The sequence below is a fragment of the Symphalangus syndactylus genome, chromosome 18 (genome assembly GCF_028878055.3).
Source record: "Symphalangus syndactylus isolate Jambi chromosome 18, NHGRI_mSymSyn1-v2.1_pri, whole genome shotgun sequence".
NCBI lineage: Eukaryota > Metazoa > Chordata > Mammalia > Primates > Hylobatidae > Symphalangus > Symphalangus syndactylus.
Window position 1 is genome coordinate 56,738,534 of NC_072440.2, and position 13,273 is coordinate 56,751,806.

Here is a 13,273-nt window from a genome sequence, read left to right on the forward strand (position 1 = left end):
TGGCAGAGGCTCTGGGTGGGTTGACAGGGGTAGTTGGAGGTTGAGACATTGTGCATGGCCTGAGAGATGTGGCTGGCTGGATGTGGGGCCTGGGGGGTGGTGGTGTGGTGAGGCCAGGATGCGCTGTCTGTGGGTAAAGCAGAGAGCGGAGGCCTAAGGCAGGACTGTGCCTAGGGGGCGGAGAATGGAACAGCAGGAAGCCAAGCCAGGGCGAGCCAGGGCGTGGCTGGGTTGGAGGTGGGCTGGACGAGCACTAGGCATCTGCTGGAGGGAGGTGGACGGCACCCACGGGTGTGGGCAGGGGTCCTGGCTGCTGGCTGGGGGTCAGGGGACAGCGAGGAGACCAGCAACCTCTGAGGCTCTCCTCTTCCCAGGGATGGGATGCTGTGGACCCCCCTCCCTGTGCTGACCCCGCCTGCCTCCCCCATCCCCCATGTGCAGATGTGGGGCCTCCTATGTGCAGGTGATGCGGACCGTGGGTATCCATCCCACATGCTCTGAGGAGGTAGTCAAGCTGCGCATCTCCAAGCGCTCAGGCCTGGACCCCACGGTGACAGGCTGCTGAGGGTAAACGCCATCCCTGCAGGCCAGGGCACACGGTGCGCCCGCCGCCAGCTCCTCAGAGGCCAGACCCAGGTATGCAGGTGGGGCTGGCTCTGTTTGAGGACAGGGCACGTGGCAGGGTGCAGGAGCCCTGGCCATGGGCTCCCTCCAGGTGTACAGCAAGGCTACACCTGCCACGCCACCCAGAACAAGGGTGCTCCATCCTGTAACCAGGCCACAGTGGTGACAGGCAGGAGGGGAAGTCCCCAAGGGCCCAAACCTCCCCGGGGGACCCCAGACCCCGGCCTGGCCACAGCTGCTCCCCACACACAGGAGGTATCAAGAAATGGGGCTCATCTTTAGCAGCCTATCCCAAGTGGATGTTGGCGTGGAAGGTGTCCCGGGTGGGCTAAAGTCGGGCATCTCAAGTTGCTGCTCCACAGGGGGCTGCAGTTGGGAAGCTGGCCTCCCACAGAGGCCTCCCACCAAGGCCTGACTCCTGCAGAGTTCAGCGCCCGCTTGTTTCCCTGTCTCCTAGAAGGTGGAGATGCTGCCCTGTGGTGGCCGGCCCTGCCCAGCCTGCCCTGCACATCTGGTTCTGTTCCAGCTCTGCAGAGCCAGGCTGACCGGGGGGCTGTTGTTCATCGTGGCCTCTTCTGGGGAGGAAGAAACTGGCGAGGGCTCCTGGCCTCTGCCCCAGGGATGCCTGTGCCAGAGCCCCCTCGCCTCGTGGTCTGACAGTGCATCCTCCGGCCCGGGCTGCAGGGCGGGGGCCGGGGCAGGGTGGGCCCTCAGCCCGTGCCATCCAGCCCACCTGGGGCACCCCCACGGCTGTCAGCCCCTCCCAGGGTTGGGGTGTTTGGGCTCCATCTGTCCCCTGGGGCTGAGATGGAGACCAGGCAGAGCAGTGGGCTCCCCCCAAGATGCCTGTGGACAGGCTCTGGGGTCCGCATGGCACCGAGGGGCTCTGGGGAGGCCTCTCTGGGGGTACTCCGGGCCCTCTGCTTCACTGTGGCCGCCTCCCCCTGGCGGGGCTGCGCTTGATAGGGATAAACAAAGGGCATCCTGAGGAAACTCTTATCAGAACATTACACCTCCCAGAGCTGTTTTGTTAGGAGCCTGCTATAAATTTTTATCATTTCAAAATATTTTTGTAGCACTGCGTCGCTCCCTGTGACGCATCGCCCTGGGATGGGGCCACTCTGCTGGGTTTATTTCTCACCCATCTCCCTTGGGGGTCCCTGGGTGTGGCAGTGGGAGACATAGCTATGCTGATGTGAGGGGTGGATGGCTGCCCTGTGCTGACCTTCCTGTTGTTGGCAGGATGGCTGCAGGCCAGGTTTGGGGGGCCTCACCCCTCTCCTGGAGCGCCTGTGAGACGGTCAGCGTGGAGCGCAAGTGCTGGACAGGTGGCCCGTGTGCCCCGCAGGGATGGCTGAGGGGACTGTCCACCTCACCCCCGCACCTCTCAGCCTCTGCCGCCGGGCACCCCCCCCAGGCTCCTGGTGCCAGATGATGACGACCTGGGTGGAAACCTACCCTGTGGGCACCCATGTCCGAGCCCCCTGGCATTTCTGCAATGCAAATAAAGAGGGTGCTTTTTCTGAAGTGTGCTCTGCCTGTGGTGTCCCTGATGGTCCCCCAGGATCGCCCAGGTGGGTGGGGTCCGGCGAGGCCACCAGACCCCTCTTCAATCGTGAGTAGCTTCCATCCAGGGCAGCCCAGAGTCTGCTGGGGCCCCTTGAACCCCCGAGCACAATTCCAAGCAGCCCTGGGTAGAGGGGAACAGACCTGCAGTGCTGGGGACCCCACCTAGGCAGGAGGCAGAGCCGCCCCACCTGCCCCACAGCTGCCTGGCCTCTGGCCTGAAGACGCCCACTGAGGGTTTTTCCTGGGACCCTCTGATTGGCTCTCTGCACCTTGAAGCAAGAAGGGCAGCCCAGTGCCAGGCAGGCTCCTGGGAGGGGCGGCAACACCGGCTTTGTTCTGGAACAGACTGCCAGCGGGCAGGCCTGTGACAGGAGGTAGCAGGGCTGTGTGAGGCTCTCTGTCCCCGGATGTCAGTCACTTTGCCGGTTTTCCACTGTGGCCCTCCAAGTCAGCTTGTCGGCTGCGTCAGGCTAATCCTGTGCATTGAGGCTTGATGGGCTGGGGAGCGCCTGTCAGTCACTGCCGAGAGACAGCGCTGACAGCCACGGCCGGGCCCTGCATTGTGCTGGGGCTTTAGCTGTGGCTAATCGCGTGTCTTCCTTAAGAAAACATCACTTAGTCTGCCGGCCCGGAGCCCTGGATGGGACCCTGCTTGTCAGCACACAGAGGAATGCCTTTGCGCCTTAATGGGCCTGCAGGAGCCCGACTTGCTGTGTGAAGCGTGCGCGTGAGCTCTCAGACGCCCACTTAAGATGCCAAGTGCTGGGCCAGGCCCTCCCACAAGTGCAGCTCCAGATCAGCCATGTCCCATTTAACGCACGGCTGGTGGCATGCCTGGGCCAGATCCTGTGGGTGGGGCTCCCCTCTAGGCCTGCAAGTTTTTTGCCTTGGAGGCACCGCCAGGCTGGGAGGTCAGCCTACACCTGCTGCCTGGGCTCTGGGGGGTGGCTCTGGGCAGCAGCCAGGAAGGGGGCAGAGGGCCTGTGGATTCCTTGGCCCTGGGATCAGCCCCTGCCAGGGAGCGCGGGGAAAACTTGAAATGGCCTTGGTGCTTTTGTGGTGATGGAGAGGATGCGGCTGTGTGGAGCCCGAGGTACACACTGGGCCGCACTCTGCCGGGAGGGCCTCTTGCCTCCCTGCCCGCCCAGCCAACCAGGAGTGCCTGTTGCTGGTGGCCTGAGAGCCACCCACACGTCCATGTCCCCACTGGCCCCTCCAGGTGGTTTTCCCTGCGTGCCCCTTCTTCCCAGAACACACCGTGTACCGCACACCTGCTCTCTGTGACCTCGGCTCTCCCACGCTGTGTGGCCCATTCAGCCGGCCTGTGCATCCCCTAGGAGGGACCAAAACATCCACCACACACATCCCAGGCAGCCGTGGGTCCTTGGGCTCCTGCTGCACAGGGGCTCATACCCTCCTGGTAAGTGGCGGGCAGGGGTCCAGGCCAGTTTACAAGCAATGGGTGCTGCAGGCGAAGAGCTGCCACAAAGAGGTCAGCACTGCTGCCCCAGGCCCTCTCAGGGCCAGTGCTGAACTGGCAGGCACCTGGCTGCAGACCAGGCCCAGGGGACCCCGCAGGCACTGGCCATCCCCACACCTCACTACTCTGGTGGGACACTGGCCCAGAGCCCCCACCCAGGTAGCTGCACAGCCAGGGCAGGAACCAGGGTCCAGCAGGGCGATGTGGGCAAAGTGGCTGCTCTCGCAGGCTCCCTTGCCCAGGGCGGGACCAGTGTGCTGGGCCAACAGTGGTTTCGATCCTATGTTTCCCTGGGGATGGCCCAGGGAGTGCAGGGTGGAGCCAGAGCAGGGTGCTCTCCACCTGGCCCCGGGGCCGCCTTCCCATGTTTTTATGGTGCAATGAAAATATGATTTTAATTCCTCAGATTGTTCTGTAAAACCTGCAATTACCCCCAGCAACGTCCTCCACACTTCTGCTGTGGCACCGGATTTCACAAAGACGTGGGAGCAGGAGAAGTGGGCGGGGGTGCTGCCCAGCGAGGCTGAGTGGCCCCTCTCTGCCACACCCTGCATGAGGCAATGTCACCCTCTCCTGCCCCCAACACCCCTGAGTGACAGGCCCCCTGGGTGGTCCACATGCAGGGGAGGGGACACACAGTTATGGAGGGCTTCAAGGGCCAGAGCGAGGCAGCAGGGGAGGGCAGGGCCTGGCAGGGCTCTGAGGAGTGGACAGGGGGTACAGCGGGGTCATCAGCTCAAGGGGAGGGGTGACTGAGATGCTCAGACTGCAGCCCCCTCCCTGAGCATGCTGCAGCCTTGCTTGGCCCTAGCTTCACTTGGTAGCCATTGGGTGCCTCAGCCCTGCTCTCCTGGCCGTGAGGTGACCTTAGTGCTGGCTAGGCCCTCAGGCAGAGCTGCCCCTGTGACAGCAGCAGCATCAGGCAGGGCTGCAGTTGAGAGCACGTGTTTCCTGGCCTCAGGTTTGGGCTCCTCCCACGGGGTCTTGGCACATGAGCTCACCTCGGCTGACACCTGATTGCCTTACCTGGCCCACGGCCACTCCAGCCCTAGTGCAGCAGCTCGGAGGTGCCACCGGTGCCTGGGCCCTGGTCCCCTCCCCAGGTTGAAGCAGGCCCCAGGGGCAGGCCTGAGGCCCCCACCTACCCCTCACACACTGGGCAAGAACTGGAGGTGACCCAAGACCTTTAATGAGGGATGTCCTGAGGTGGCTGGGCAGTGTGCTCATCGGGGCAGGGCCATGAGGCCACACTAACCCCTCCAGGCCCTGTTGAGGCTCCACGTGCCTGGGCCACCTCGGGTTGAGGCTCCATCCTAGTGGTGTCACCGTCCAATGCTCACATCCCTCCCTAAGAGAGCACAGGTTGGCACCTGGCTCCAGTGGGTGGCATGAGAGGCATGTTGGTGTCTGCGTTGGGCTGGTGGGTGGGGGCCACTCCTGCCTCCCAGAGCTCAGAGCCACCTGAGCCTCCTGGTCTCGGTCCCAGGCTGCTGCCCTACCCCGTGTCCCTCTGGGAGCCACTTCTCCTCCCCAAGGTCCCTGAGTGCCCCTGCCCTGGGCAAGAGGTCCTCCCGCCCAGCCTGATGAGACCTGCTGGCCTCTGCCCACCTGCCCTCACTCATCGCTGCTTCCCACCCTTGGGCCTAGTCAGGGTCCGTGAGGGTTGGTGTGGGTCATCCATTGCCAGACACGGGGATCCCCACCCTCTGGAGCAGGAAGCAGCAGGGGGTCCACACCCAAGGCCAGCAGGCCAGCACCAGTGGCCAGGGCAGGTGGTGCAGCCACAGGTATTAAGGCCTGGGCACAGGGCCCATTGAGGCAGAAGCACGTTCCTCCATGGGCCCAACTCCAACCCCATCAGGAAGCATCTCCCTCTGAACTGCCTCTCCACCCAGATGGGCCTGGGCCGGGTCTTACTCTTGGGCGGTAGAGGAAGATGCCCTCTCCTGGCCCCAAATGCACAGACTGTGGACCTCCCACCCCATGTGGGGGCCTTGGCGCAACTCACATGGGGTGAAGACTAGAATGGGAGTGTGCTGGGGTGCTGTCCCTCTCCACAGCCCAGCTACCCCCCACCTGGGACTGCTCTAGCAGGCCAGGAGTGGAGGACATGGAGGACGACAACCCACACGGTGCCCATGCCCTGCGGCCAGGTCCATGCACTGAATGCCAGTGATTGCTGCTGTCAACACCCTGGATGGGTCTTCTGGGCAACCCTGGGAGAGAGAGGCAAGACTGTGGGCCCATTTTCCAGACACTGCTCCTTAATCCCATGGACATGGGCCCCCATGCCACCAGGGACCCCGCAGCCCATCCACCCAGCACCCTGGCCCCTACTCTTGCCTGCTTGGCCAAGCCAGGGAGCCAGCCAGCTGCTGAGAGAGACTTCCAGATCCCACTCCCTGAGCTTCCATGGAGCCCTAGGCAGCAGCCCCACGCCCGTCCTGGTAGGGCCACTGGCGCACAAGACCCCTCCCATGGGCCCCCGGGCTGCATCCTTGGGCTAGCCCACCTCTGTCTCCCTGGCCCTCTCCTCCCCAGCCCTCCCAGCGGAAGCCCAGAGCTCAACAGAGCCTGGCACGGGAGCATTCTATGCCCAGCCTGGTCTCCTTCCTCTACCACCATCTTCGAGCTGGGCTCTCTGGCTGGGCACTGCATGGCCCTGCAAGCTGCCTGAGGTCCTTCCTGGACCAGGCAGGGGCGTAAATAGGTACACTCTGGCTTCCTGGCTGCCACCCCGAGCAGAAGGCAGGCAGGGAGGAACTGGCTCCATGTGCCCCCACGTCCCTCTGCGCCCAGGCTGAGGGGCCTCCCCGCTGTGCTTGGGGCTTCTGGGCTGTGCTCTTCCAGGCAGGATCGATCTAGTGCTCCAGTGCTGTGCAGACCCCAGCTCTGCATTGCCCCTGCCCAGACCAGGTCCCACGGGGCCGGCTGCAGGGAGCCAAGCTGCTGATGGGCTAGTGAAGGAGGGAGCTCAGAGTGGGGGGCAGGCAGGCGAGGGCCTGTCCAGCCACAACCTGCAATGTTCGGCTTGGGAAATAACTGGACAGAAGATACTTCAACAGGCAAGAGCTGCCACGAGACTGATAACCCAGGAAATGGATGTGATGCAGCCCCGACGGGGTTCTGGGAGGCAGAGCATGGGAGGGATGGGACCCCGGACACCTGGGCGCTCCTTGGGCCTCACCTGCGGCAGCCCCCGAGCATCAGCCACAGGGCCCACCTCCAAGCCCAGGAGGCGTGGCTGGCATCATCACTTTCTGTTCCCAGAATCCACCATGCAGGGTGAAGTTTGGCCAAGAGTTGAGAACTTGCCACAGACACCCTGCGCTCCGTCAGGCGGTGACAGCATCCAGCTCGGGCTGGCACTACGGGTCGTCAGGGAATACAGGCGACAGCAGCCAAGACTGCCTGCACTGGCCAGGAGTGGAGGACGACAACCCACATGGTGCCCATGCCCTGCGGCCAGGTCCGTGCACTGAATGCCAGTGATTGCTGCTGTCAACACCCTGGATGGGTCTTCTGGGCAACCCTGGGAGAGAGAGGCGAGACTGTGGGCCCATTTTCCAGACACTGCTCCTTAATCCCTGTACACTTGATCATGGGAACCGTCAGGGCCGCAGCTTCAGACCTGGGCCTGGTGCCCATGGGCCCTTGGTGCTTTCCTGCAGATGCAGCCGAGCCTCACTCCTGCCGCACCCTGACCACCCTTCTGTCCCTCATCCTCCCCTATGCCTGCTCTCGAGGTGCAGCCTAACTCCCTCAAATCTCTCTGACCTCCGGTCCTGCCGCCAGAGGGTTCTGGAGCCCTGCTTGTCCTGGCCCCTAGCCAATCCCGTGTGCCTATGACGACAGCGAGGGGGCCGTCTGTGGGGCCCAGCAAAGCATCTTAGGCCCGAGCCTGCCCGATCCCAGCCCTGTTATGGCGCACGGTGCTCGGGTTACCCTAATCCCAAAACCCAAGCCGGCGTTCCCAGAGCCTTCCCTTACTTCCCAGTGAGGGGGACAAGCAGAGACTCCTTGGAGACAGAAGAGAACTTCCCCCGCTGTGCCTGTTGGTTGGTAGCTGACTCCCACAGGGGCAGGGCAGGGGGCTGGGAACCCACAGGAGTGAAAATCCAGGCCCAACAAACCCAAGTGTGTTCAGGACATGGAGATGCAAAGCCAGCGGTGCCGGTGAAGCAGGAGGGAAGGGCGGGGCAGACCTGGCTCAAGCCTGGCGAGGTCCTGGCCTCTAGGGTTTCGTGGGACAATGATGGGGCCTTGCGGTTCCACGGAATGGAACTTTTTTTTCCCTAATTAAAACTGGAATCTTTTTGGCTTATAACTGATGATCAAATAACACCAAATGCTTGAGAATAAAGTGGAGCCACAGGCAGGAGGTGGTGTGGCCTTGTAACTCAGCAGCTGGGGACGCAGCCAACTGTGCCCAGCCCTCTACCCTGGCCGCTGGCCTCTGACCCAGCTGGGACTCCCAGGGCCACCCCTACACTGGGCACCCCAGCTCGGGGCGGGAACACCCCACAGGTTCCCTTTTTATGATTATATAGGCGAGGCCATGCATGCTGAGGACTGCGAAGGGCGCCGGTGTCTTCTGCATCATGGTCTCCCTGAAGCAGACAGAGTTAGCTCCTGACCTACAAGGGTCACAATGTGGGACAGAATGTCAGGAGAGTGCAGCACCATCCGGATGTGTTCTCCTCAGGCCTCCTGCTCGATGAGTGAGGAGACCGAAGCCCAGACCCCCCACGGGCCCCCAGGCTGTGCGGTAGCACGAAGGCCTGCCACCACCCTCCCTGCCAAGGCCTCAGCACCAGGTCCCTGCCCATGGGAGAGGCGAGACCTCCGCAAGGCTTCAATGGCTCATTGTTCTGCCCGCGGTGGCTGGAATTGGGCCGAGTGATTATAATAATAAAGTCCTAACAGTCCGTCTGTGGTTGGGTTTCCATAGCTTGGGGAGTATTTGATTTTCAAAGCCTCGGTGGGGTGGAGATGCCATATCGATGCAGCAGGCGCTTCCCATCAGCCAGTTCTTTACAGATCAGAGTCTCCCATCCAGTGCGTTACCTCTCTGGAAAGGTGCTGTACCTGTCAGCTCCCAGGTGCCCAGGCATGTCAGGGCGGAAGACTGCACCAGGAGGCCCAGACACAGCAGGATGAGTCCCGCCTTCACCGGCTCAGACAAGCTCTGATCCCACCCTACCCGCGGAGGGCCACCTTGAGGACCAGACGGCTGCCACGGTGGGGGCGCCCAGTGGGTGGGGACACTGCCTTTACTCCTGCCTGGGACTTTCTCCCGCACCCGCCTTGTCTGGCCTCTGTGCCTTTGCCCATGCTGTTCCCTCAGCCCAAAGCTGTGCCTTCCTCTTTCTGCCCTGGCTAACGACCCCTCATTGGTTAAGATTCAGCACACAGGCTCCCCTCCAGGAGTCCTCCCTGTCAGCTGGCAAGATGAGGCACCCGCTCAGGGCTCCCACAGAACGCTGTTTCTTGATTACTCTAAAGCCTGTCTTTCTCTCTTGCCCTGCAGGGGCCTCCCTTCTTCACATTTTTGTCCCCAGCATGGTACCTGCCACATAGTAGGTGCTCAAAGCATGGCTGTAAAGCATGGTATGAAGGCTTTATGTTTTCTGTTTTTAAGTGTCCATGGTTGACAGGGCACGGTGGCTCACTCTTGAAAGCTACTCAGGAGGCTGAGGTGGGAGGAACACTTGAACCCAGGAGTTCGAGGCTGCAGTGAGCTATGATCACACCACTGCATGCATGACCTTCAGCCTGGGCAACACAGTGAGACCCCATCTCAAAGAAAAAAGAAAGGAAAATTCTAGAACAAAAAGTAAAGGTAAAATATAACAAGTGAAAATTGGAAATTTAACTGGATGAACTTTATTCTTAAGAAGAGATTGGAGATGGCAGAAGTAAGGGTCAATGAACTTGAAGAGAGATTTTTAAAAAGTTCTCTAATCAAAAGAATAGAGAATAACAAGATTAAAAAGAACAATGAAAAAACAGCCTTAGGGACCCGAGCGACAATATTAAAACAACTCACATCATGATGTCTCAGAAGGAGAGGAGAGAGAATGAGGCAGGAAAAAAAAATGAAGAAATAATGACCTAAAGTTTCATGAATTTGTTCACAAACATCAAAGAATCACAGCAAACTCCCAAGCAATATAAGGATAAAGAAACACAGCCAGGCCTATCATAGTCAAACTCTTGGACACCCCAAGATTAAGAGAAAACCTTGAAAGCAGCCGGGACATGTTGCACACGCCTGGCGACTTCCCATCAGAAAAAAGTGTATGGGCGGAAAGAAGAAAAAGCCAACTCCCGGCTGGGCACGGTGGCTCACACCTGTAAAACCCAGCCCTCTGGGAGGCCGAGGCGGGCGGATCGCTTGAGGTCAGTAGTTTGAGACCAGCCTGGCCAACATGGTGAAACCCTGTCTTAAAAAAAAAAAAAAAAAAAAAAAAAGGGCAACTCCAGGATCTATGTGCAGTGCAGTGAACATACTTTTCAAACCCTAAAGAGACATAAAGGCATTTTCAGATAAAGTCAGCCAAGATCACTCCTTACCAGCAGACCTGCACTACAAAAACTGCAGTAAAAAGTTCTGCAGGCAGAAGGGAAATTTTCCCAGATGGAAACTTAGATGGACAGACAGAAATGAAGAGTATAGGAAGTGGGAATATACAGGTAAAGAAAAATGCTGTATTTTTCCTTCTCTTATTTTCTTTAAACAATACTGATTACTTAAGAATTATAACAATGTATTTTTGGGTTTATATGAAAAACATATGACAGCAATAGCAAAAACATGGTTGCCAATGGAATTAATTATACAGATGCAAGGTCCTTACGCTTAATGGGAAGTAGTACAATATAAGGTGTAGGTAGTAAGTAGGTTGTAATAAAGATGTACAGTGTAAACTCCTAGAGCAACCACTAAAATACAAAGAGGTACATCTAAAAGGCCAGTATCAGGAGCTGTTTTTTTTTTTTTTTCGTTTTTTTTGGTAAGTGGTGGTCCATTGTATAAATACGCCAATTTTGTTTATCCACTCACCTACTGGTGGGTTGTTTTTAGCTATTACGAATGAAGCTACAATGAATGTTAATGTAAAACTTTCTGTATAGACATACATTTTCAGTTCTCTTGGATAAACATCTACGAGTGAAATGGCTAGGTCATAGGTAGGTATATGTTTAACACAAGAATGACAAATACTTTTTCCAAGATGATTATACCAGAGTCCCACCATCATTCTTCACATACGTTTCACACTTCACATTCTTTTCAGTTGCACATGGAACTTTCACCAAGTAGACCATACACCAGGATATAACAACAATAATAAATATCAATCATAAAAAGATAGCTTGGGCCGGGCGCGGTGCCTCATGCCTGTAATCCCAGCACTTTGGGAGGCTGAGGCGGGTGGATCACGAGGTCGGGAGATCGAGACCAACCTGGCTAACATGGTGAAACCCCGTCTCTACTAAAAATACAAACAATTAGCTGGGCGTGGTGGCGGGCGCCTGTAGTCCCAGCTACTTGTGAGGCTGAGGCAGGAGAATGGCGTGAACCTGGGAGGCGGAGCTTACAGTGAGCCGAGATTGCGCCACTGCACTCCAGCCTGGGCGACAGAGCGATACTCCGTCTCAAAAAAAAAAAAAAAAAAAAAGATAGCTTGGCAATCCCCCCAACTGGGAAATTACACAACACATTCTAAATAACGTAAGAATCAAAGACGAACTCATAAGAGAAATTGGAAAATATTTTGAATTAAATGACAATAAAAAAATAACACATCAGTATTTCTAGAATGTAGCTAAGGCAGTGGTTGGAGGGAAATTTATAGCTTTAAATACTTATGTTAAAAAAGAAGAAAGGTTTACAATCTATGCCTTAAGCAACCTCCTTAAGAAACCAGAAAAAGGGCAGGGCGCAGTGGCTCACGCCTGTAATCCCAGGACTTTGGGAAGCCGAGGCGGGCAGATCACAAGGTCAAGGAGATTGAGACCATCCTGGCTAACACGGTGAAAGCGCGTCTCTATTAAAAATACAAAAAAAATTAGCTGGGCGTGGTGGTGGGCGCCTGTAGTTCCAGCTACTTGGGAGGCCGAGGCAGGAGAATGGCATGAACCCCGGAGGTGAAGGTTGCAGTGAGCCGAGAATAAGCCACTGCACTCCAGCCTGGGTGACAGAGTGAGACTGTGTCTCAAAAAAAACAAAAAACAAAAACAAACGAACCAAAAAAAAAAAAAAAACAAAACAGGAAAAGAAGTTCAAATTAAAACCAAAGTAAATAGAAGGATGGAAATAAATATAAAAGTGGAAATCAATAAAATACGAAACAAATAATGGAGAAAACCAGTAAGGTAAAATGTTGGTTATTTGAAAATAAAAAGCCATAAAATTACCTGTATCAAAGATGAAAGAGAAAATACTGCTACAGAGACTACAGGCATTAAAAGGAGAATAAATCAGTATGAACAAATTTAGTTCACTAAATCTGAAAATTTAGATGAACTAGACAGATTCCTTAATTTACACAAGAAGCAGCAGAAAACATGAATACCTCTATATCTATTAAAATAATTAAATTCTATCCCATAAAGAAAACTCCAGGCCCAGATGGTTTCATTGGTTAATTTGATCAAACATTTAAGGAAGAGATAATGCCAATATTACACCAATTATTTAGGAAAATAGAGAAGGGAGAAACACCTCCAAACTCATTTTATGAGGCCAGCATCATCCCTCAAGAATACAGACGCAAAAGTCCTTAACACTTAACAAAACGTGAACAAATTGTACTTAGCAACACGTACAAAGCGTTCATTATGACCACGTGGAATTTATCCCAGGAATGCAAGACGATTTCACAGCCAACATTTAATCAACGTAATTTATCACATTAACAGAATGACAAAGAAAAATACTGTGATCATATCAACAGAGAAAGAGCATTTGACCGAATTCAACACCCATTTATGAAAAAATAAAACTCTCTAGGAACTAAAATGAAAAGGAAACTCACTCAACCTGATAAAAAGACATTTAGAAGAAACATCTACAGCTTACGCTGTACTTAACTGTGAAAGACCAAACACTTTCTTAAGATCAGGAACATGCCAAGGATGCCCACTCACACCACTTTCACTGAACATTGTCACTGACGGACCTCGCCACTGACATAGGCAAAAAAATCCTGTATAGATATGTATGCATATGTGTACACATCATATGTACATTATAGGTAAATCAGTATGCAAATGTCATATACAAATGAACATATATATATGAAAGAAAGAAGCGCAATTGATTTTAATTGTAGATGACACAATCATGGACATGGAAACTCCTAAGGAATCTATAAACAACTACTAGACCTAATACGTGAACTTAGCAGGAGCTCAAGGGAAAATGTCAAATCTATTTTTATATACTAGCTATAAACAACCAGAAAGTGAAATTTAAAACAATTTAAATGGACAAATAATGACACATACCCATGGGGTACATAGTGATGTTTCAATACATACAATGTGTGGTGATCAGATCCGGGTCAACTAGCTTATCCATCATCTCTAGCG

At 55.4% G+C, this 13,273-nt stretch overlaps 1 protein-coding gene across 3 annotated transcripts in view; it reads left to right on the top strand.

Moving 5' to 3' along the window:
* TXNRD2 (thioredoxin reductase 2) overlaps positions 1–2,151 on the top strand; it is a 66,638-nt gene extending 64,487 nt beyond the window's left edge. For 2 of the 3 annotated variants that reach the window (XM_055253624.2, XM_055253625.2), the window contains exons 17-18: positions 442–636; positions 1,867–2,151. In XM_055253624.2, coding sequence (XP_055109599.1) covers positions 442–565 — 124 coding nt within the window. In that variant the 3' untranslated portion in view covers positions 566–636; positions 1,867–2,151. The remainder of the gene's footprint in view (positions 1–441; positions 637–1,866) is intronic. The other variant, XM_063623356.1, reaches the window with a different exon arrangement.
* Positions 2,152–13,273: the final 11,122 nt, after the last annotated feature.